We start from the raw sequence: 19,164 nt of genomic DNA on the forward strand, positions 1-19,164 counted from the left end.
GAAGCACAGGCAAAGCATCAGTGGCGCGTCTAGCATTGCGTGTCGTTGAAGCGTCGCCCAGATGCCGCAAATGCGAGGAAATCGCGCGAATGGAGCCGCATGAAGCGCACCGACCAAGTGCCAGTGGATTGCCGTCTAATGATGGTGCGCTATTGACCACGATTAATGCCACTGCAAAGTGCCAGTACGCTGAACGGCGGCGCGGCAGCTTGTCATTGTGCGCGTACGTGCAGGCGATGGAATGGTCAAGTGAGCACGCGCTCAATTAAGCACTCGTCCAATATGTTTGCCTTCGATTGAGATGCTCCGGGATGAGCTGTGCCTGACACGCTGAGCAATCACGCACTCACACAGCTTTCGCGTGGGACCATCCATAGTTGTTGATTGCCAAGTTTGCTGCGTAAATCTAGCGTTCTCCAGCATAGAGTGCCGAGCAATTAAGAACTCAAGGCCTGCGTGTATTCAATTTTGGAGTTTTCAATCACGCTTGATTAGTGATGGGGATTGCTTTTCCAAATGCCAGCCTTACATAGTAATAAATAAGTAATAGTGTGGCACGCACAACCTTGACACGTTTACGCCGAACTTCCAATTGCAGTGGGGTCTTATGCCACGTTTGAACGCGGATGATTTTAATGAGAAGCCTTTTCTGTGGTGAAATTGTAAATGAACAATTTGCCATTACCTACTTTTCTGGCATTTCGAAGTTGAATGCCTCTTGGCCTCTTGGCCGCATAGCTGATATGCCACGCACAAAGAAGCTGGGATTGGGTAAACATCAGCAGGTGGCAAAGAAATATTTCAACCACTTAAACCGGCAGTCATGATTTAATGACAATTCTAAGCTAAAAATTAAAAGACTCGCACGCGCATTATCACACATTGGATGTAATAGCATCAACAAACATAATTAAAATGTTGCTGCTTTTCACATCGCCCATTAGGTGCCCGTTTAGTTGATTGACTCTATTTTGCTGCCGCTCACCTGCTTGCATACGATAATTATTTCGATACTTATTTTGTTTTCGTGTCTATTTAGATTTCTAAGCTTCGCTTTGCAAGCAGTTTTGTTGTAATTATGTATCGTTAATTTCCACAAATAAGTGGTTGCCATGTGTGCGCGCGATTAAGTGGTAACACTCGCATCGGTACCTCAGTGTTGCCGCTGATAATTGTTGTTCGCTGCTTGGGTGTCGGACAGCCGGTGGCTGAATGTCTGCTTTCGGTCATTACTTGTGGTCAACAGCAATGGAAAAACATGTACACAATTCAGGTGCGCGTGTGTGTGTGTATACTTGTATTGATGGGGCACTCAGTCGTTAGTGGCAAGTGCTGATGCACAGGTTAAAAAGTTGCAATGAAATTAAGTTGGAAGTAAATTGCCAAATTTAGTGCTAATTTTGAATGCGTATTTTATGACATCGATTGCAAAAAAAGTTGTGTAAAATTTTCATAAAATTTTAAATACAAAGTTTTAACACTTTTAGATGAATTAAACGGATAATTTTTTACCTTTTCCCATATTTCGAAATTTAGCGAGTTGTGTAACTGAATTTACAAAAAAATCATTTACATATAACTTTGTCTATATTATCAGAAATATGACTGTTGGAATAATGTTCGAGCACTTACACACAAATACAATAGTAAAATTTCCTAATTCGCATGCTTCTCAAATGCAAAAGCGACGTGAGTCATTAAACACATACAACAAATTGGTGCTGCATAATAAAACTGTAGCTCAGTTTAATCTAATAGCGTCGTCTTTCCTCGTAATAATATTGCATTCCGCACTGCGTCGGGGCTGTCACACTTTCATGCTCTTTTCTCAGCATATTCGTAGGGTTGCTTGTTCTTTTCTCAAAATGTTGCTCCCTAGTGATTTAAACCTTGCACTACCTCTTACAAACTGCATACTAATCAAAAACGAGTTTTACATATAAGAATCCTTGAGAATTTATTATCCACTGTCAAGCCATACGAAAGAAAGAAAGTACTTCGATTTAGTTGTTGTTGTTGTAGCAGGTCACTAGGCCCTGCTGGTGCGGTGAAGTCGCCGATCATCAGCGTCTAACTCATCTAACGGTAGTCGCAGAAATCATTCTCTTTCGACAGGTTGGGCATAGAGGCATGCAAATAGGTGGGGGTACCGGATATATATTGAGTATGTCGAGGTCGATTCTGGATAATTGCTGTATGGAAGATTAAACTGTATTCTTCCAGTCAGTCGGTTCAAGGCAGTCAGTTTCGCCATTAACGAGGTCAAAGATAAATGATACTGCCTGCAGAATACCTCTGTCACTTAATCGAAAAAGAGTAATCAATCGACAGCGAGACTCGTATGATGGTTTCGGATCTGAAAAATTTAGTGACTGTAGTGCGAAACGCAAAATTCTTGAACGCTTTCCACTAAATTTATATGGACTGTATGATAAGTTCTCCAACTAAAAGCAACGTAATCTAATTCAGACCGAACAAACGCAGAGGTTAACATAATATCTTAAGAGTATATGGGCCATTAAAGTGCGAAGTGCACTTTAACAACACCTTCAAAGGGTGTAGAGCAGTGCTGTCCAAAATGAAAAATGTGAGTGTATAAGTGAGAACGAGAGAATGGGAGCAGCCCAGTGCGAAATTTAAACCAAAATAAATAAATATTGGATTGGAGTAGAAAATTTTTGTGGGAGGAATCGAAATGCCTTTTGATATTACATCTATAGCTTCCTTTGAACGACTTGTAACATAAAAGGCATTGCAAGTCGCCAAAGGCATTTTCTAGCATAAAAAAGTTCTCACAGGGCATTGTATTGCATACATTAAGCGTCGCGGACAAACGTGGTGTTTATTCGTTGCTGGTTTGCTAACGACTGAACGATGGAGAGTAAGAATACGTGTCATCAATTGATGTATGGGATGGACAGCACTGGTGTAGAGACAGCAGATATTTTAGAAATTGGTTTTTAATTGGCAATATCGCGCGTATTGCCGCTTTTGTAAATTGAAGTGACTGAAGTCAGCTTCCAATCATCGATAAATATACCTTCAGCCAAGGATTTATTAAAAATTAGTTTCAGAGGTTGCACCATAGAGCGACAATTTTCAAGTAATGCCATCGAGATCTGTTTGAGAACCGTTTTTAATCTTTAACAATACCTCAATGACATTGAATGAGCAGAGCGGCCGTTTTCACTTGCTTTTACTAATAAGCAAAAGGTACTAAAAATACGAAATTTGTATTTGTAATTTTATTGAAAGCACAATCCTAGTGGGTCTACGCAAGTACTTAGTGGACTATGTCATACATACAGGGTTGTCCATATTCGACGGACCCGACGGATTTCGATGACTCTTTGGGCCCATTCCAATCGACGAGGCTTGTCCGCAGGCAACAATCCTTGCGTCAATTGAATCTTATACAGGAATAAATGCAAATCAATGCGGATAATTCGTTGTAAAGTGGTCCGAGAAATGCTCAACTGCTGAAAACGGCGATTTTGGGATGTCCTCGGCGACGCCTTGGTCGGTTTTGATTTGGCCTCTTTGGATTAGAAAGATCATCACCAGTCGAAAACCTTTTGTACAAACGTTTAATGGTGTTCTTAGAAGGTGCACTTTTCACATTATTTAATTTTTTTTACACACGTTGAGTTTTCACAATTGACTTCTTTTGTTGAATGTAAATTTCAACAATTTGGGAGCGCTTGCGTGGCGTGTACTGTTCCATGGTAAAAATCTGCTTGGGCTGACGCTTCCAACGCGGTATGTCATTAAGTGATCTGACGTCTCTGTCAAAAGATACAGGGTTGCCAGATGGGTCCGTCGAATATTGGCAACCCGAAGTTCAGTGTGCATCATTTTTACCACAAATTGTAGTGCAATAGATTCAGATCTGGACTTGCAGACGGTTAATCTTCTACTGTTATGAGCCCAGGAATATTGCTTTTTAGCCACTACTGGGAGGTTTTTGCCTATGGGCTGGAGCGAAATCTTGCTGGAAGATCCAATGATCTCCATTGAAGAGAGTACTGCTCAACTGCTTCACCACGCCTACGCCTTCTGCTACATCTTCCTGGTACACTTTTGCGTCGCTCTCAACCCCTTTTTCGCAGAAATGAAGAGATGGAACGCCTTTACAAGACACTCTCCACCAAACCATTACGGAGGCTGGGATGGTGGCCAGCTGAACCCTTGGTACAACATTTTTGGCGTGTTTAGAAGGTTTAGCATAGATTTTGTCGTTTTGCTTAGTAAAAACCTCTTGAATAGTGAACATTTTCTCATCTGTGAAAAGAATATTTTAATGGCTGTTGACCGCCTGCCACCGAAGAAGCTGCTTGCATCTATCGAGTTTAATTTTCTTCGCCTAACTGGTCGGAAGGCTTTCATGTGGAAATTATCTCCAATCTGGATGGATCTGGTCGATACATTCATTTCCCTGGACATGATTTTCTCGAATGGATTTTATGGCTGCACTAGTTGGAACCACGGACGGTAAACAAACATTCTCGAAAAATTAAGTTTTTCAGCAATTCGTAAATCTCACTTGCACTTTTACCACACTTTAGTAATGCAATCACTGCACTGCGATTTTCCTTAGCCCCCACTCCATTGTTAATGAGCGAAATTGCCACGAAACTGAGTATAATTTATGAGTAGACAATGCATACAAACAAAAGCAAAACAACGGCACTCTTTTCTGCAACTTTGTTCTGGCCTTACACGTTGTAAAATTTGTCCCAGAATTTATGGCAAGACATAGTAGTTCATTTCATATATATTTTAGGACTTCACTTCTGCATTGTGAATGATCGAAATAAACAGAATTAATCTAAGTGATGCCTTTAGAATGAGAATTGATGTATCTATATTACTGCGATTTTATCGCTCCAAACCGATGTTTTCAGATGGGAATGCAACTTTTGCTGTATATTTGTTTTTATAAGAATTTGATTGATAAATTGTTAGTTTCGAAGACAAAATCACACACTTCAAAGGAAAGCAACATTCTGATTTGAGAAGCTAGCAAAATAAGTAAAGATTCTAAAAAAAAAATCTACGACCGATTAGTCGAACGAAATGATTTTTCATTTCCCAACTTTTACTATAGGGTTTTCCAATCAGAGGTGACTCTGGGCCGTTGGCGTCGACCTTTCCTTTCACGTGGCCCCAAAGAAAAAAGATACAAGGTATTAAATCACAAGATCTGGCCAATTGTGATCATCTCTTCGAGAGATAAAACGGCCCGGAAACTTTTCCCGTAAAAGATCAATGGTTTCGTTGCACGTAGTACCGTCTTGTTGAAAATAAACGCTGTCCAGATCAATACCATCCAATTCTGGCCATCAAAAATTGTTAATCATCTCTCGAAAGCGCAATCCATTCACCAATGACACCTATTATTGGAAAACACATTATTTACCATTTAAGCAAGTAAATTAAACTTAAAACAATGCTAATATAAACATACATATCTATGTAGTCGACACATAGTTTATAGTCGTACACATGTATGTATGCCTATTTGAACTGCAGTCAATGATTCACTCCCCCAGCTCATTTTATTAAAATAACACAAACTCAATTAACCCGCATATGAACCGAGAGAGTCTGTTGCAGCGTTGAGTGCAAAAATAGTGGAGCCTATCTGTCTGTGGTCACATTTTTGAACTTCAACACTTCGTGAATTTGGGTCAATGGGAATTCTCGTATGAATGCATTTATAAAAACGAAAAACAAAAGTGCGCTGGGAAATGCTGCTGATATTTTGTGACTTTTTTTAAACCAACTGAAGTAGGTATGCATCAATAAATGGGTGTGTGCGTGTGTGCGAAAACATTTTTAAAGTCGCTGCGATGGCTTTGAAGCTCGGTTGCATACAGCCGCAGAATTGTATTGTGAAATAAAGACCCTGCTTGGGCTTGGCCGCGGTGGCGTTTCGAATGTCTGTGCGGGTTGTTTTTGGACAGTTTGATGCACCACTAAATAAAGCAGATAAATTTCGACTTTGCTGAAATTTCATTTTTCTGATTAGTTCCTCATTTCGTTTAGGAACTTTTGTGTTTGTTTTAGAGAAACTTTGAATGTATCCTTTTTTTATTATTTACATATAACAATTTTTCGCATGACAATTTTTGCTGATTTGTACTTCTTCTTTTTTTACCTTTGCAGACTTACAACTGGCCGCAGAGCTGGGCAAGACGCTGCTGGAACGCAACAAGGAGCTAGAGACGCTGGTCAAGGAGCTGAAGAGCACAGTTGACGAGCAGCAACAAGAAATTGTGGTAAGTTGGCGCACACAAACTGCATCTTTTCATCTTAAGTTTGTACGCTAGAATGTGCCTCATTTGCATACGCAGCATGTCGCATTGGCCATAGGCGTTCAGCAATCAAACTATTGGCCTCCAACAGGGCGCTACACTGAAATCCTATCCTGTTCGCGCAGCCACCGTCCACCTGTATTCTTGAGCGCTGGCCGCTAGTGCGTTGCCTGGCTGCAAATTGGAAGTTGTGCAAAAGATCCCGTACATATTTGTATATACAAATGAACCGGTGTACACAAGTGCACTTCTATGTAAGGCTGTGTGTGCGCTATATCATTTGGCCAATTACAGCACATGTTTTGCTGTTGTTATTAGAGCATGCTAAAGGCAACACGCCAAAAGCCATGCATAGCTGTGTGTGCGCAAGTGCTTATTTCCATGTTCGAAAGCAGCAGCAGCGGGCGCCTGGATTGTTGGCTTTGTTACTGCCTTATTGCTGTTGGCAGTTGCAAATTCTATGCATGCGCCAGTTAGTCGGTTGGCTTGTTGCTAGTCACCAATCGCCAATCGCCAGTTGCAAATTGCACTTGGTCAACCGCATTCCAGCGCCAGCTATGAGGACTGGCAATTTCCTAGCTTTTCTTGTGGGATTTTTCTTTTGCTTATCAGTTGTTTCTTTGGTTTTTGTTGGGACCTATTATGTGGTGCAGCTATGCTATCCCGTCAAAAAAGTACTGGTTTGAATATTTGTTTTTCATAAAATCTCGTTATTCGTTAAAATACTTTCGGTAGGTAGGTAGGTGAAATGGTTGAAGTACCAGTCCGGCTCTCCCCAAGTTGCACCAAAGTGCCGTTTTTGTACAATTATGATACCTCCAATAGGCAGATATCTACAGGCAGCCAGAGCTGTTGATCTAATGGAGAAGATTGGTGGGATTTAGATTGGCGCACTGTTACAATCTGTCGAATAATGGAGCATCCAGTGACCTTAATCGTCTGGCTGCCAAGCCCAGACATTTACAGAGAAAGTGCTCAACCGTTTCCTCCTCTGAATGATCTCCACAGCTTCTGCAATGGGGGTTAAATGGTAAACCTATATTTTCCGCTTTTGTGCTGATCGTCCAATGCCCGGTAAACATAGCTACGAGTTTGGAAATTGAGTGGCGTGGAGTCGCCAAGACTTTCTGAGTTTTGAGTCTAGGGCCAAAGGGTTTTCGAAACAGAGTTGGAGCGTCATCTTTTCTGCACTTTCTTGAGAAATAAGTTGTGCGATTCTCCTTCAATAACAGTCAGGGGGATGCCAATGACCGGGTAGGAGGTCTCTGAGACCAATTCAGTTCCACTCCTGGCAAGCTCATTCGCAATTTCATTTCCCTCTTTGCTCCTATGTTCTGGTACCCAAATCAGATAAATGTTACCTGCACCTGGCTGTTTGCCCGAGCTCCTCCTCCTATTTGTGGTGTGCGTCTTGATGTTGTTTCACAAACAGAGATACCTACAGTTTTAAGTCGACTCCTGAGGGGCTTTTCCATTGACTGGAGGCCTTCCTGCTACCATCAACTGTTACCGAATCGAACACTTTCAGTGCATTTGTATCCATTCGGACGACATAACCCAACTAAAGATGCTGCTGGATCTTTCTCTCAAATACTCCAAGGGGCACCTCATCGGATGTTGTCATCGTCCACGCTTCTGCGCCATACATTAAGACGGGCATGATTATAGTCTAATAGAGTGTTAGTTTTGTTCGTCAAGAAAGGATTTTACTGCGCAGTTGCCTGCTTAGTAGTAGTACTTGTTGGCAAGAGAGAGATTCTCCGTTGGATTGTAAGGCTGACATTGTATCAGTCTTGATGCTTTAAACGGTTAGTCCAGTATATTTTGAGATAGAGCGCGCCCGGACTTCAAAAATAACAAATTTTAGAAAAGCGCTTTAAAGTTGAAAGCCGGCTGGAGCACCGGACGCTTAAATATGCACAACTTCGTCAATTTTACTCCGATTGACTTGAAAATTCGACAGAATATGCTTAGGGGAAAAAGTTTATAGAAATTGAAGCTTCTGGCTTCTTTCACTGGGTGTCGTAGAAGTTATGTCCTAATGTCATAGGGCCTCCGCTTTTATGTTACAATCGGCGTGAATATCGGCGTTTTGTTTTGTCAGCCCTACACAATGTGCTCGAACAGGCAAGAGGTTGACTGTGAACTTTGTCCACTAGGGATGTCTGAAAACACGGCTGCCCTCGTTATGTTCGGCTGTGCTAGTGATTCAATGGATCAGTCTTCATTCCCTCCAAACCAAATTTCTTATCACTAGGAAGATTTAGTTTTACTATGCTATAAATTCGAAAAAGACAATCCTCGCACCATTCACCCGGATGGAAAATCTATCTGTGATAGAACGACGCTACGGAGTAAAAGGTTACGTTTGGTTAGGGAAACAAGTAATCTTGATGTGGTAGTTGGCAGAACCTTCACTTGTAATGCTCACTTAGATGCTGGGGTCCATCTGCTAAAATGACTTACTGGTTATTTACTTCCGTTGTTGTGCTTCCTTAGCCTAGGTCATCAGGTCAAAAGGCAAATAACAGCAAGAACTTACTTGCTTACTTAGATAGCACTACAACCGTATGTCGGTTTTGGCCGGATCTAAAGCATTGCGCCATCTAGCTCGATTCGCTGACAAGGAGTGCTGCCAGGTTGTTCCTTACTTGTTATCACCAAAGGAGATTGTGTCTTCCTTTTCCTTGTCGTCTACTAGTGGGTTTCCTCTCGAAGGACTGCCGTGCCCGAGCACTTTCGTTCATCCGCGACACATGGCCAAGCCAGCGCAGCCGCTGTATTTTAATAGGCTTCACTATGTCCACATTTCGGTATAGCTAATAAAGCTCGCTGTTCCATCGTATACGGAACTCATTTTCGACTACGCGAAGAGTACCAAAGATTTTTCTGAGAATTTTTCTCTTGAACGCTCCCAGTGCTCTTTCATCAGTTGTCGTATCGCCCAAGCTTCTGCCCCATATAAAAGGAAGGCTTTTGTGCAGTCTTGTTTTCGTTTTTCGAGAGAGGGCTCTACTTTTCAATTGTCTACTGAGCCCAGAGCAACACCTGTTGGCAAGAGTGATCCTTCGTTTAATCTCTAGGCTGACGTCGTTCTAGCTATTTACACTGGTTCCTGAATAAACAAAGTCCTTCACCACTTTCACTAAATTCACGTTGGCAACCTGCAGCAGCAGGTACTTTGTTTTACTCTCGTGCAGCGTAAGACGTTGTTCAGGCCGACAATATTAATATCGTCAGCATACGCCAATAGCATGACACTTTTTTAGTAAATAGTGACAAAGCTGAGGCACAGTGTTTTTGCAGTATTAAGTAAATTGCTACGATTGGTGTGACTTGGCATATTTTGGGCAATGAGAACCTATCCCACGGATGCACTCAGTGCACTTGTAGGAATACTTTTCTGACCAAAGGATTGGAAATTCCATAGGATATAAGGAATATTTTTTAAATAAGGCACGGAATTCCTACGACACTGGTGGAAAAATTGTTTTGCCAGTACAGAAGCATCAAATAGATTCCTAAAACTGGGTAGAGAGGACTTACGAATTCTTAATGGATATTATTCGGGACCTTCAGGTATTTGTTATCATTTCGTTAAACTAGGATTAGTAGAAATAAGCAACTGTCATTGCTGCGAGTTAGGCATTGAAACGCCAGATTACATCTCTCGCAAGGCGAAGGCTCCATCGCCTAGGTATGGTTACTATAAAATCTGGGAAAGTGCTAAAAATTCATCGCAAGCTTCAGATTGTAGGCTCGCGCTCAAACAAAGTAGCCTTTATGAAACGTCGCTGCGCCTTAAGTCCCAATAAAAACTGAAAACTGAAATACGCTTTACTTCGTTACATTTTGGGCCGGAAAAATGTCATAACTTGTAGTTTTCTAAAATTTCGTACATTTGTATTACTGGCATGCCTACACTCTTCTCACTTCATTTTATCCATACGATGAAAAGTATTCGAAGCCGTGAACTGCTCGCTTATCGTCATTAAAGAAACAACTACAGCAACAGTTTGAGCGAAGCTATTTACGTACATTTAAAATTTTTGTTTTTGAAAATTCATTTTTTTTTCAACAATTCCAAATCGAACCAATTATCATAAATAGGTATTGCACATAAATACGCAGTGTAAATACTACTGTGTCCAAAAAATAAGGTGACATTGTATTTATTTTGAAAATTCTTTATTTATTCTTCCAAATCAATTTCATCCCCTTCAAAGTAATCCCCTCCCGACACAATGCACTTATGCCAACGTTTTTTCCAATTTTCGAAACACTGGTTGTAGTCACTTTCCGGGATGGCCTTCAGTTCCGTCTTCGTTGCGGCTTGAATCTCCTCTATCGTGTCAAAACGGTGTCCCCGGAGCGGTCTTTTGAGCCTGCTGAACAGCCAGAAGTCGCACGGTGCCAGATCAGGTGAATACGGTGGTTGCGGAACGATATGGGTTGAGTTTTTGATGAAATGATCACGAATTACGAGTCCAAAAAATTCAATGTTTTCGGTACCAGTCGAGATTTGACGCGCTTGAGGCCCAAAACATCCTTCAAAATGGTATTGACTGAGCCTTTCGATATGCCAACATCATCAGCAAGGTCTCTAATCGTTAATCGACGGTTTTTCAACACCAAATCTTTGATTTGTTGGACGTGAGCTTCGTCAGTTGAGGTTGATGGTCGCCCAGGACGCTCTTCGTCTTCGACACGTTCACGACCGGCTTGGAACTCACTATACCACTTGTAAACATTTTTTTTAGACATAGCCTCATCACCAAAGGCTTTCTGCACCATCCTCAACGTATCCGAAAATTGATTCCGCAAACAAAATTTAATGCAAATTCTTTGCTCAACAAATTTCGACATTGCAAAAAACGAGAAACTCACTTTTAGCAGCTCACAAAACGACGCGTATCTCAAACAGTAAATGAATATTTCACATGAAATTTGACATAGATGTCACTCACAGTACTACCAACCTAAAAAAAAAAAGAATTCTCCTAATCCTTCAAAGCGCGCAGTTTAAAATCAAATGTCACCTTATTTTTTGGACACAGTAGTATAATATAAATAAATTACCTTTGAATATTGATTCCGACCTCCAGTTTTCAATTAACTTACATTTAGGTCGGAAACCGTTATACTTTAGTGCATATTTGGAGCGCGGGGCTGCAGTGTCGCATTGCAAAGGAAATTAAAGTCTCAAAAATCTCGGCTCTGCGATGTGGCATAAAAACAAATGCACAGACGCTTACGAGTAAATGCAACTGTGTGTGCCGCTTTGCTCTGAATACGCCGTGTGAGAAGGTTGCGCTTCATTAAGCCGCCACGACACAGTTCCAGAGGCGCCAGAAGCTCAAATATTGCCAAGAAGCAGGCGTTGCAGCCGTTTCATGCTACGCCAATAACAACAAATGTTGCAACTCAATCAGGCGTAACTGCTTGCCAGCATTTCGCCGGCAGCGTAATGTTGCCACAATTGATGCATTGATACAGATGCTGGAGGTGCTGCTGCCAGCTGCTGCATTTTCGCGAATGCAAGAAATTTCACCAAAAACTATTTCGATTTTGTGTATTGATTTTTTTAAATACATCTTTGCCATTTGTGAGTATGTACATAGGTGCTCATGTGGAAAGTAAAGTCTTTGCTTACGAATTCACAAAATATTTGCTCTTTACAGTTGCTGTGCAAATTGTTTTGCCTGTACTTTTCGTTTTTTGCTTCGGTAATAGTTAGTTGTTGTTGTTGCTCGGGGAATTTGGAATATATGCAAATGCTTTTTTGCAAAGTTTTTCTCTGCTATTTCCTTCGCCAATACAAATCGAATGCCAGAAGTAAATTTAAGCGAAACAAAGAAAAAGTGCAACTGACCCATTTAACGCACGAACGCCTGTGGCGCGCGATACATGCCGCAGCCGCCCGCCGCAAGCCACGCCAAACGCGCGTGCATACCTTTCGATGCCGTTTCTCGTGCTGGGGATTTCCGCACTCACACGCCAAATCGCTTGGCACGGGGTGCAAAAATAGCCCAGCATCCCAATTAAATTTAAATGCTCGGAATTGATTTGTAATTGCGGCTATTTTTATTTCATCTTGCAGTACTTGAAGAAACACACAAATGCATTGCGCGAGGTCAACGATACGCGCCTCAAGGTGTACGAGCAATTGGACATTGGTATCCAGGATTTAGAACGCGCAAATCAACGTCTAACTGCTGAGAATACCAGTGACAAGAAGCACATAAAAACGTGAGTTGGCAGCTAGTAATCGAAAATAGTAGCATTTCCCCATCTTTAACTTATTGTTTATTTTTTAATTTCACACAGACTCGTGCAAAGCATCGAAACACTTGAAGCGCGTCAAGATGAGCTCAATAAGCAAGTCGAGGAATTGCGCCAAGCCCTCTCCGTAGAGCGCCGAAAAAACGAGCGTCTCAGCAGCGCTAATGAAAAACGCCTAGCAGCCGGTGCGGACAGCGAGACGCATCGGAATAATGGAGCACGAGATAGGAGCGCTGCCGAACAGTCGACAAACAATGACTGTGAGAGTAGCGGCGAAGTGGTAAGTGCTGTTTGTTTCATTTGTGGCGTTGCCTGGATAACGTGGCTGTTTGATTTTCCAATAGGGTTACGAATCCATTACAACTGCACCCGAGAACTGCAGTTTTGCCTTTCGATCGACGGGCCCCATGGATAGCAAAGTCAACTCGACCAGTATTGGCACCAGCCAGAGCCAGAACACGTCGATGGCGTTGAGCGACTTAGTGTGCAGTAGCGAAGACAGTGAAGAGATAATAAAGCTTGTAAATGACTTGGAAATGACGAAAAAAGCGTTCTTAGCTGAACAGCAACGCTGCACTGAGTTGGAGGAGCAATTAGTGGCCATAAGTAAGTACAAACGTAAACATATTTGGTTTCTATCAATTTCACCGGTGAATTTTTACTTTTCGCCAATTAGTTCAGGAGAACCAGACGTTGCAGAACCGCTTGGCGAACAATAGTCCAAACGAGGAAATGCGCTCCATGCAGGAAGAGCTGTCCATTTTGGACGAAGTGAGGTTAGTGTGAATGAAATGCCATTCACAAGGTTTTGTATGCATAAATACTTTATTCGCTTTGCAGGCAAGGAAAAATGTGCAGCCGTTGCTTACGCGTGGTCGAGGAGCGCGGCACTATCGGCGACGAGCAGTCATCGCTGGCCCCTACGGAGGAGTACCAAGATGAGGAGCACAATCTTCTTGATAACGCCAGCGAATGCTCCCAAGCGGGCTATCGCGCGGGTGTATCGATTAAGGTGAGAAATTGTTTCTATTTCAAGACTCTGCTCTTTGACGTAATGCGCGGTTTTTGACATTTGCATTAATGCATTTGATGGTGAGGCTGGCTGCACAAGCGTTTTTCAAAATTGTGTCGCGTCATTGTTCTTGTTGGCTACTTTACACAAAAGTACTTTGATTCATTTCATTTATCGAAAAGAAGCGCTACGCAACTGTCACTATTTTAACACGCACGCACACACACACACACTTAGCAACATTTGAGAACCGCCATTTGTCCCATCCTTCGCCAACTACTCACCTCAAATGCATTTTTCCCGCCACCAACATTCGCATCACCAACGCCAACGTCCACAAAGAGTTGTGTTTTAGGAGTTCTTAAAAAAGAACACAAGAAAAACACAAAATACTAAGAAGAAAAATGCGCATTGCAAAAATCATTTAAATTTTTTAGGTAAAATTTATTGCATTTCGCATGCTCATTGTAGTGTAATCATGTTTCCTTGCCACTTGTGTAATAAAGAAAATAGTTGTTTTTGTTTTGCGCACAAGCAATTTATCGTTATTTTTGAAAACTGTGCTATTTACCACCTTGAGAAGCTACTAATGGTATTATTTTATGTACTTAATTTTAAATACTCGTTTATGAATGTGTTTACATGCATACTTAGTTTGTAGCTATGCCTTAATGTCATTAAATGGAAAACAGTTTACATTTTTATACGAATTTTATATTATATTCAATATCGAATAAGCGACCGCGTCATCACTCTCTCACTATTCATCGTTTGCAGTTCACCTCATTCAAACTTTCACACATACACACATGTAAATAAAAACCAAGTGAGGCCCTAATGCTACGTTCACACTTTAATAGTTAATTAGTTATTCAAAGTACAAAATACTCTGCTTATTTGATAAAATTAATAGTTTTGCATAATGTTAAATATATTTATTGGGAGATGTAAATAGTTTACCATATCCAGAATGAATAAATATCCAAGTTAATGAGTTCCACAGATAAACTATTGAAAAAATATGAGCGAAATGATTAGTCGTCTTAATATGGTATTGTTTTTGTTCGTATTCTGTTCTTTTCAAAAAATTGATAAATATCAGTTTTTTCGTAGCTTTTTTCAAGCCGTTGTTGCCACCTATGCGGCGGTAACTAATGTCGGTGACGACCATTAAGCAAAAAATTCGAAAGGGATGTAAATTTTGCCAGAGTTTTTATTTTATTAACGCGGCAGAATAGATCTGCATCAAATTACAGTGAAGCCTCTATATACAGGCACATTTAGATATTCATATGCCGTTAAAACCTCAACTGGTTGTACTTCTGAAGAAAAATCATCAGAGGTGGTTATTTTTGTTTTTAATAATTGAACATAAAAAATGAAATTACAATAACAAAATACATTGATTTAATAACTGTTAACTTTTTTTGTCCAAAATTAAGAATTTTTTATGGCTAAGAAATACGCATAAGAATTCCTTAATATTTCCTTAGTTTGTTAAAGAAATTGTTACAGAAATTGAGTGAATACCTTTTGCTGAAATGTTAGAATAAAAGTTTCGTCGCGAGGGTCTCTCAAAAGAGCGCCTAGATATTGTTCTAAAATAAGACAAGTAAAACTTTAGATTCTTTCACCTTTCAATATTTTGCATTCAAAATACGTCTCTGCAAAAAAATCACATCATTTAAATGTCCACCACGACCACGTCTATAGGCAAAATCCTTCTGGCTCATGTCGATTCATGAACGTCTCATTGTTGAGAACGTCGAGGGGGCGATGTTGACGGTTGTTCAGCAACACTTTGCACTACAGCAGCAATTTTCTCAACAGAACCTGCAGTTCTTGGTCTGCCAGTCCTTTTTCTATCTTCAATAGAAACAGGTTCCGGAATGTTAGAATATTTCTTCGCCAACCTTTGAATTGTCGACTCATTCGGACGATTATTGCTAGCAGAAAAATCAGTAACTTTCCGATATGTTTATTTTAAAGATCGACCAGTTTCATAATAAGTTTCAATAACACGTTGCCTATCATTTGAAAAATCTACTTCTGTCCATTTGACAAATGTTTTATATATATAATATAATTGGCGCGTACACCCTTTTTGAGTGTTTGGCCGAGCTCCTCCTCCTATTTGTGGTGTGCGTCTTGATGTTGTTCCACAAATGGAGCGACCTACAGTTTTAAGCCGACTTCGAACGGCAGATTTTTTATGAGGAGCTTTTTCATGGCAGAAATACAGTCGAGGGATGACCGCTATTAGAAAAATGTTTTTCTTAATTTTGGTGTTTCACCGAGATTCGAACCGACGTTCTCTCTGTGAATTCCGAATGGTAGTCGCGTACCAACCCACTTGGCTACGGCGGCCGCAAATGTTTAGTAGTGATATAAAAAAAGGCACCGTCTACTGATTATACACAACTGCCATCTAGGCACCACTTTTGTCTGTGGAGTATTTTTGTATGAATAACTTTTTGAAGTGAAAACTTCTTTAGAATCGTTGGGAGTGATTTGAGAAAAAGTGAAACGGAAATAGCGACCCTCTTGGCTACGAAGCGTTATATTATATGTTGATATAAACGTAGCGACGAACTAAATAACTTTTATTTTTTCTTGTGATTCGAACCAAGGATTTTGGATCGGAAGCTCACATTGCTAGCCGCTCGGCTACCGCGCCATGCTGTCGGCGCTGGCCTAAAAGTTATTTAGCTACGAAGCGTTATATTATATGTTGATATAAACGTAGCGACGAACTAAATAACTTTTAGGCCAGCGCCGACAGCATGGCGCGGTAGCCGAGCGACTAGCAATGTGAGCTTCCGATCCAAAATCCTTGGTTCGAATCACAAGAAAAAAAATTTTTTTATACAGTTATTTTTTGAAGTGAAAACTTCTTTAGAATCGTTGGGAGTGATTTGAGAAAAAGTGAAACGGAAATAGCGACCCTCTTGGCTACGAAGCGTTATATTATATGTTGATATAAACGTAGCGACGAACTAAATAACTTTTATTTTTTCTTGTGATTCGAACCAAGGATTTTGGATCGGAAGCTCACATTGCTAGCCGCTCGGCTACCGCGCCATGCTGTCGGCGCTGGCCTAAAAGTTATTTAGCTACGAAGCGTTATATTATATGTTGATATAAACGTAGCGACGAACTAAATAACTTTTAGGCCAGCGCCGACAGCATGGCGCGGTAGCCGAGCGACTAGCAATGTGAGCTTCCGATCCAAAATCCTTGGTTCGAATCACAAGAAAAAAAATTTTTTTATACAGTTATTTTTTTTTTTTATGATATGTTTATGAGGAGCTTTTTTTCATGGCAGAAATACACTCGGTGTTTTGCCATTGCCTGCTGAGGGGTGAGCGCTATTAGAAAAATGTTTTTCTTAATTTTGGTGTTTTCACCGAGATTCGAACTGACGTTCTCTCTGTGAATTCTGAATAGTAGTCACGCACCAACCCATTCGGCTACGGCGTTTGTTTAATTTTACTGATGCAAAAATGAGGGAAAATATTTGAATAAAGTTTGCTTACTGTTTACACATTTTCCAAAGGTGACGGAGAACCAAAATCAATAAATAGCATCACGGAATTCATTCACGAAAATTTAATAAAGTATACACCAGAAGTATCGCGGATACGATAAAGTTCCAATGATTTTAAGAGGTGATTTCAACGTAAATTTTGCATTGGACACAGCGGTTCCTTCAACTGACTTTCTCAATACAACATTCAATTTAAAAATGTGTAACAATCGCACTGAATCGACAACACGATCAAAAACAACAATTGACGCGGTATTTCAAAGATATGTTGACAACATCGAAACCAAAGCATTTGTATCATATTTTAGCTATCATAAGCCACTCGTATCATTTGTTGAAATTGAAAACATTGAGGATGAATAATAATAAAATGAAGAAAATAAAATATGAACTTTATATCAATATTATAATGAACCTATAATTATCCCGCCCCTAATGCTGTTTTCGTCTCATTCTCTCTCAGTTTGTTTTACGGAAGGTTTCACTTCTATCGCGTCTAACCGTTAGACTGGTATTTTTTTTTTTTTTATGATATGTTTATGAGGAGCTTTTTTTCATGGCAGAAATACACTCGGTGTTTTGCCATTGCCTGCTGAGGGGTGAGCGCTATTAGAAAAATGTTTTTCTTAATTTTGGTGTTTTCACCGAGATTCGAACTGACGTTCTCTCTGTGAATTCTGAATAGTAGTCACGCACCAACCCATTCGGCTACGGCGTTTGTTTAATTTTACTGATGCAAAAATGAGGGAAAATATTTGAATAAAGTTTGCTTACTGTTTACACATTTTCCAAAGGTGACGGAGAACCAAAATCAATAAATAGCATCACGGAATTCATTCACGAAAATTTAATAAAGTATACACCAGAAGTATCGCGGATACGATAAAGTTCCAATGATTTTAAGAGGTGATTTCAACGTAAATTTTGCATTGGACACAGCGGTTCCTTCAATTGACTTTCTCAATACAACATTCAATTTAAAAATGTGTAACAATCGCACTGAATCGACAACACGATCAAAAACAACAATTGACGCGGTATTTCAAAGATATGTTGACAACATCGAAACCAAAGCATTTGTATCATATTTTAGCTATCATAAGCCACTCGTATCATTTGTTGAAATTGAAAACATTGAGGATGAATAATAATAAAATGAAGAAAATAAAATATGAACTTTATATCAATATTATAATGAACCTATAATTATCCCGCCCCTAATGCTGTTTTCGTCTCATTCTCTCTCAGTTTGTTTTACGGAAGGTTTCACTTCTATCGCGTCTAACCGTTAGACTGGTATTTTTTTTTAACTGTGGTCAAATGTGCCGGTTCAAGGTTTCACTATATTTTTGATGATGCATTATAAATAATTATTTGCCATAATAACTATGTGGAGGAAAAATGCATTCCATCATTGCTCATAGAATTAAATTTGGCTTAAAGTAGAAAATTTATTTCATAAACTACTACATTTTACAATTTTTATTTTTTATTTTTTCAAACATTGTGTTCTTTTTTGTTTGATTTAAATGACTCAAAGCAAATATTTTGTTCTGAAACTTGTGTGAACGTGGCATTACTGCGTTACTCATCATTTTCCTCTTTGGTACGTGGCTTGTGTTGTCGTTCGTCTCGTATTTCTATGTGTGTTTATGTGTCTGTGCGTATATGTATGTATGTATGTTGTGCTAATTCGTTCATTTGTCAATCAGCCCTAACATCAGTGCTAACATTATTCGTTTGCGTGGATCCCTTAACCGTTGGAGTGTTTGCGCAAGCTAATCACTTTCTCTTTTTTGTTCCACCAGACGACAATATTCTAACTCCTTTCCAACTAAATTATTTTTAAACAAGTGCCCGTATCTTGGCTACTCTCACCAATACATCTACATCACAATAAAAACACTGTCTTTATAATTTCTACTAGTGTTTTTTCGGCTGTTTTTTGTTGTTTTTTTCTATTTTGTTTCTGTTTTCTTTAATTTTTAATTCAAGGCTGACAAAGC

The 19,164-nt window shown here is 40.0% G+C and overlaps 1 protein-coding gene across 3 annotated transcripts in view; it reads left to right on the top strand.

Moving 5' to 3' along the window:
• The window catches only part of LOC129238007 (uncharacterized), a 121,211-nt gene that overhangs the window by 92,371 nt on the left and 9,676 nt on the right, over positions 1–19,164 (top strand). For all 3 annotated transcript variants that reach the window (XM_054873034.1, XM_054873035.1, XM_054873033.1), the window contains exons 2-7: positions 6,169–6,281; positions 12,418–12,566; positions 12,645–12,879; positions 12,944–13,205; positions 13,276–13,375; positions 13,440–13,611. In XM_054873034.1, coding sequence (XP_054729009.1) covers positions 6,169–6,281; positions 12,418–12,566; positions 12,645–12,879; positions 12,944–13,205; positions 13,276–13,375; positions 13,440–13,611 — 1,031 coding nt within the window. The remainder of the gene's footprint in view (positions 1–6,168; positions 6,282–12,417; positions 12,567–12,644; positions 12,880–12,943; positions 13,206–13,275; positions 13,376–13,439; positions 13,612–19,164) is intronic.

The sequence above is a fragment of the Anastrepha obliqua genome, chromosome 2 (assembly GCF_027943255.1).
Source record: "Anastrepha obliqua isolate idAnaObli1 chromosome 2, idAnaObli1_1.0, whole genome shotgun sequence".
Taxonomy (NCBI): Eukaryota; Metazoa; Arthropoda; class Insecta; order Diptera; family Tephritidae; genus Anastrepha; species Anastrepha obliqua.